This window comes from Sinocyclocheilus rhinocerous, unplaced genomic scaffold (genome assembly GCF_001515625.1).
Source record: "Sinocyclocheilus rhinocerous isolate Xijiao unplaced genomic scaffold, SAMN03320098_v1.1 scaffold233, whole genome shotgun sequence".
Taxonomy (NCBI): Eukaryota; Metazoa; Chordata; class Actinopteri; order Cypriniformes; family Cyprinidae; genus Sinocyclocheilus; species Sinocyclocheilus rhinocerous.
The window spans coordinates 115,246-121,929 of record NW_015643174.1 but is presented as its reverse complement, the minus strand read 5'-3'; the positions used below and the strand labels follow the sequence as shown (position 1 = coordinate 121,929).

Sequence of the window (6,684 nt, the reverse complement as noted above, 5' to 3'; positions counted from 1 at the left end):
TTCATTACATATATTACATATTGGATTTCAGTAGTGTGTTTAATTTTAATTGCCCTTTCTTTAGGTAGACATTTATCAAACTCCCCCCCCCCCCCCCCCTTTATAAACAGTATTTACTGCTTAATTGTAACATATTAGAGATGAGTTGAATAAATGGGTGCATTTTGCCACTGTGACTAATATTTGTTAGCGTAATCATGCATTAAGCAAAAATATCAGTTTTTAAATCTCTTGGTGGTGTTGTGCCGAAATTGTGCAGGAACATTTAGGTCATGCTTGTAATGACACCCAAAGTTTTGTGTAAACACAGCCTATCGTACATTTTGGCATGCTCGTTATCATATTCGTTAATGTGCTTATGGTTTGATGCCCTAAATGAATTCAACTTGAATTCCATAACTTTTTGCCAGCATAGCCTCATGATGATCTGAGCCAATTTTAGTGAAAATCAGAGGAGCTGTCTAGGACGCATTCCAAAAAGTAGGTTTTTCCAACATTTTTAAAAGGCAGAAATTGAAACCATGGTATGCATTTGACTGAGCATGAACTCAGGAATTTTGTTTCCAGAGCATTGCAGAAATACAGCCTCAAATTCAGTTCGGCAACATGCCATCAAATTAGTTAATGTTTTATACAATAATGGCTATGATTACAAATAATAATAATTGTAGTGTTCTCGTACAGTGTGTTGAAACTCTGACTAAACACCAAGTTAAACCGTAGCCAATGAAGACAGAGTCATAGTAAGGTTGATCATTTACTGTCACTTATCCTCATTAACATTTGCAGTGAAAACTGTAAAAAAAAAAAAACAATACAACAATATTCAGAGTCCAATATCTTGACTAATATCACATTATAAATGACTGTAACATAAAAATAAACTACTGTTCTCACTGTAGTAGCAATTACAATGGCTATTAATTGAAGCTGAGTTGAATTGGGTGTGTTAGATGAGGGAGACAGTGCTGGGGTGCTCTAGGACAGTTTGGAAAACCACTGCATTATAGAGACATGTTCTTAAATGTGACTCATATAACAAATACATACATACATGCACAGTTTTAAGGCAGCTTTAATTGCCTTTTTGGTAACTTCATGACTTAACTGACGACATAACTACGACATAATGTTTTATACAATAATGGCTATGATTACAAATAATAATAATTGTAGTGTTCTCGTGCAGTGTGTTGAAACTCTGACTAAACACCAAGTTAAACCGTAGCCAATGAAGACAGAGTCATAGTAAGGTTGATCATTTACTGTCACTTATCCTCATTAACATTTGCAGTGAAAACTGTAAAAAAAAAAAAACAATACAACAATATTCAGAGTCCAATATCTTGACTAATATCACATTATAAATGACTGTAACATAAAAATAAACTACTGTTCTCACTGTAGTAGCAATTACAATGGCTATTAATTGAAGCTGAGTTGAATTGGGTGTGTTAGATGAGGGAGACAGTGCTGGGGTGCTCTAGGACAGTTTGGAAAACCACTGCATTATAGAGACATGTTCTTAAATGTGACTCATATAACAAATACATACATACATGCACAGTTTTAAGGCAGCTTTAATTGCCTTTTTGGTAACTTCATGACTTAACTGACGACATAACTACGACATTGTATGCTCGTAGTTTCTTTCGCGATTTGATATGAAATGATACAGGCTACAGTGTGCGTAGGTGCATTTGTGCGTGCAATTGATGAGCACGCGCTACGAGCACAGGTCCATTTCTGTGCTTGTTTGCCTCGCGCCTGGTGCTGAGGTGAAGTTGGAGGGTGCGTCTGAAATGTGTCCCGTTTAATGTGGTCGTAAAGATGTTCTGCGTTTAAATAAACGATGGTTCTTGTCAAGAAAAATGAGACAGAAGCAGCAGTTGTGAGTGGGGTGGCCAACCCTAGCCCTGCCCCTGCTTTAAGTGTTTTTAAAGGAGACAAACTTCGGTTTTCTGAGTGCACACATCCGAAGCACACGTACAGAAAGTGGCTGTCACAGCATGTGAATACTAAACTAAGTTCTCATTCACACACAAGTTTACGTTAAAAGCACACATGAGTTACAAAAACAGTCGGTTATGTCTGTGAAGGTAAACAGCTGGGAAATAAATCGCATGTTTATTTTAGATCTGTGTGGCAGCAGCAATATACAGTAAATAAATCAATAAATCCACTGATCTCTTGTCTCCTCTGAGGCTGGGACTCTAAATAGTGTTCTGTGCTCGTCTGTGCAGCCAAAGGCAGAACAGTTAGCATGTTTTGCTCAAACTTTCGCCATGGCATTAGAGCTGGTACACCGTTCTCGCTTGCGAAATCAAAATGACAGCGCATGGGTGGAAACTTACAGATTAAGGGGCGGTAATATTATAATGAGATCCCTTTGCAAAGTCACTAGGGGAGCGAAATCAGACACGCTTGTTTTTTCAGACACTTGCAGAAAAAGGCTTACCAAAACAAAGTTACTGGGTTAAACTTTTTCATGTTTCCTTGGTTGGTAGATGCACCGGGCACCTGATTATAGCACTTAAAACCTGGAAAAGTCAGATTTTCATGATATGTCACCTTTAACACGTTAAACTGAAAAATTAATTGCCTGTGTTAACGCACTAATTTTGATAGCACTAAAATATACACAATGAAGGTAAAAAAAACATTATTAAGCACACTGGTCTAAACAGAGAAATGAACAGACTTTGTTTCAATCCTGAAAACAGATCCTGTTCAACAAGTGAAACAAATAAACCATACCTGGTATTTCCAAAGTGTTTACCAATTCTTTCCACGGATTCAAGAAAAAAAAGTGAAGTTTTCAAGGTATCTTGTCATAAAAATAAAAAAACATTCTCTTAGCATGTTGATAACAGGAGCAACTATATTATTACATAAGCAATCACTAATATTGCCCACTCCTAATAACTCCTAAAAAAGATTTTGTAGTAATAAACACAACCATGCTTTGTATATACAAAAACTATACAAACCAAATACAAAAACATAAATTATTATTGTTAAACACGTTAAAAACAAATACATATATTCACAAACAGAACATTTCACAGTAAACATTGGTCTAAACATTCTTAAACTCTAACATTCATAGTGTTACATTGATTGTACACACTCATATTACTTTTATATCATATTGTTTTATTTTGTAAAGAACATTAAAAAACATCCTAGCATCGTGAGGTATTTAGATGCAATGAAATGAAACATATTTCAAAATGTTTCACTTGATTTCATACATTTTAGTCAGGAATTATAGTTTGGGAAATGTCTAAATATTTCAAAGTTAAAATGTAATGTTTAACTGTTATTATGTCACAATAACACAATAACAACTAATGCAAGTAATAAAAAATGACTCGTCAGAAATTATCTCTGCTGACTCAAGCTGCACTTCGCATCGCATTCTTCTTCTGAGATCAATTCTGTCTTATTCCTCACAGTGAGTCTTCTTCCAGAAACGAAAAGTAGCCTAGATGAACTTGATGAATCTTCATACTTTGTTTACAGAGGTGATGTGTTCACGTATCTCACATGGATGATTACCTTGTGAATAGCGAGCGTTGCTCGTGGGCTTGATCCTATTACAGATAATGAGCTCAGATGGGAAAAACTGGACCTCGCGTTGGTTTCATATGGATTACTTTAGCAGAGAATATTTGTTTTCGGCATGACTTCATCTGAAAGTAGACATTAAAAGATTTTTATAGACATATTTCTCATGTCTGCGTGTCAAGAATTCGCTGAGTTTTGGTTAATGTTTGTAATGCGTTTCAGAAAGAAGTTCACAGAGACCGAGACGAAGAAAGCAACACCCTGTGTGATTTCTTTATTTTACAAAAATACAGCTTTTTGTTGTTATTCTGAGTGTATACAAATAAAAGTAGACCATTTACAGATTCAAATGATGTACTGCTTTTATCTGTACAATCAAAAATGACAGAGTAATTTAAGTTATTTTCGGTGTTATCAGAAAAAAATGCCACAAAAAGTGCCGGCACAATTATCGACCCTAGAGGGGTTTTGCACATCTTTAATCTGATATAATTTTAATCAAAACAACTTGAGCGAAATAATATGTGCATAGCAGATATTCATCACTTCAAAATGTTACATTTTTTGGCAGTTATTATGCTGCATTTCCAGATATTTTCATGTGTAAAGCCATCTTATTTTCTGTAAATAATATATCTTTCTGTCAGGTGCTGAATGAAGTCGTTGTAGACAGAGGTCCGTCTTCCTACCTCTCTAATGTGGACTTGTTTTTGGATGGTCACCTGATCACCACTGTTCAGGGAGATGGTTAGTGTAAAATAAGTAGTTATAGTTTGTTCAGTAAACCACAGAAAAAAAGCAGCATGTTCTGTTTTTTCCCCCTTCTGCACCGAAAACATACCAAACAGTAATTTCAAAATCAAGGTATGTACCAAACCGTCATTTTTGTGTAGTTACACCCCTACTGTTTACTGTTATATTTTTACTTAAAAAGACACAATGCTGATGATGAAATTCAAGAAAAGCATTTTGTTCAATAATGTTCAGTGATGTGCTTTTCTAAAAAATAATAGTATTTTTTTTTAAATAATATTTTTCTTGCTCTCTTTGCCAGGTGTGATAGTGTCCACTCCCACAGGAAGTACAGCATACGCAGTAGCAGCAGGTGCCACTATGATCCATCCTAATGTTCCAGCCATCATGATCACACCCATCTGTCCACACTCCCTGTCTTTCAGACCCATCGTAGTGCCTGCTGGCGTTGAGCTCAAGGTCAATCCACAACACCTGCTGCTCTTTGGCTTTGACTGCATAAGGACATTTACTGAATCCTTTTATGATTTTAGATTATGCTGTCCCGTGATGCCAGAAACACAGCCTGGGTGTCTCTTGATGGCAGGAAACGGCAGGAAATTGCCTATGGGGACAGGTAAGTGACTTCAGCATGAACATGTCAACATACATTTTTGTAAGCATTCAGCAGATTTGTTCAAATATGCTGACAAAAAATGTAGGGTGGGATTTGTTTCTCGGTGTCCTATTATCTTATACCTTTAACCCTATTATTATTCAATCAGTTTGGGTAGGAATAGTCAAATCTAGCCTAAATCATGAAGTACTCATCTGCCCACAGTGAAAAATTCTTCAACAATGTAACAAATGGTCCACTGAAGGTGAGTTGAAGTGAGAACCCAAGTGCAGTTTATTTACACAAAAACAAAACATAATCCAAAAGACTTGACTTGAACAGACTTGAATCGAACAAACTTGACTTGGCATAAACAGACTCACCGACAGCAGGGTTACAACATCAAAGCTAGACAAAGAACAAAGGCAACATGAGGGCTATTTATAGCAAACAATGAGGGTCATATGACAAGGACCAACCAATGAGAAACAAGACTCATGACTAAGACAACCAAATGAGAACATGACACATGAACCAAGGAACCAATCAGAACATAACACACAGACAAGGGAATCACATGACAGAACATGACTATGGCCAAACTACAAAATAAAAGACATGAAAACAATGAACAAGAAACAAAACCCAAACCCCACGTTACATTCAATAACATAGATGATCCCCTTGTGGTCATTCTGTTTTTAGGTATAAGGCCTTTATAAGTCTCACACGAGGCAATCGTAACAATACAAATTTTATTGGTTACAGAACAGTTAATGCAAAAATGAAATTTCAAATGATCTAAGCTAAGAGCTCTATAATCAAACCCTAAACAGCAGTATTAGAGATGCTGTTAAGCATTCTTCGATAGGGTATCCTTTAAGCTTAAAGGGCACCTATTATGCAAAATTCACTTTTACATGCTGTTTGAACATAAATGTGTGTTGGCAGTGTGTGTACACAGCCATCTTATAATGATAAAAATCCACCCTTTTCTTTTTTTTTTAAATCCCCATAAATCATAAGCAGTGTCTCAGAACAAGCCATTTGCAGAATCTGTAAAATGTGATGTCACATTTTTTTAAGCCCCACTCACAACTGTTGACAGACACTGCTGTATTAGCAGAAACCCGGCTCTAAGTGAGCCGCAAGGAATCCACCATGTTTATCTTCATGCTAGAGCTATTAAAAGCAGCATTCAAAAAATAAATGTCCTCTTATTAGAGCTATAGAAGTTATACAGTCCAGAGCAGTGAGTGATTGTCTTTTTATTTTATTGTTTGGGTCATATTATCAGCATAGTTAGCAGTATAGGTTATTACACTGCTGTCACAGATCTAATGTAAACATGCAATTTCTTTCGAAGCTGTTTACCTTCACAGACATAATGTAAGTTATGTGTGTTTTTGGCATAACCTTGTACTGAAAGTTTTTGACAGTTTAAGCACAAAAAGACATGAAAGAGAACTTAGTTTAGTTCTCACATGTTGCTTTCTGTTCATGTGCTTTGGATGTGTGCGCTCAGAAAACCGTAAATCAGAAGTTTAAAATATGATATGATATGAGATTAGATTAGATTAGATTAAACTTTATTGTCATTGTGCAGAGTACAAGTATAGAGCCAATGAAATGCAGTTAGCATCTAACCAGAAGTGAAAATACAAAGTATATAAATATATATATATATATATATATATACACTGAACAAAATTATAAACGCAACACTTTTGTTTTTGCCCCCATTTTTCATGAGCTGAACTCAAAGA

At 35.7% G+C, this 6,684-nt stretch overlaps 1 protein-coding gene across 1 annotated transcript in view; it reads left to right on the top strand.

Moving 5' to 3' along the window:
- The window catches only part of LOC107757059 (NAD kinase-like), a 78,499-nt gene that overhangs the window by 61,757 nt on the left and 10,058 nt on the right, over positions 1-6,684 (top strand). The window contains exons 9-11 of the mRNA XM_016574430.1: positions 4,218-4,317; positions 4,625-4,782; positions 4,857-4,939. Coding sequence (XP_016429916.1) covers positions 4,218-4,317; positions 4,625-4,782; positions 4,857-4,939 — 341 coding nt within the window. The remainder of the gene's footprint in view (positions 1-4,217; positions 4,318-4,624; positions 4,783-4,856; positions 4,940-6,684) is intronic.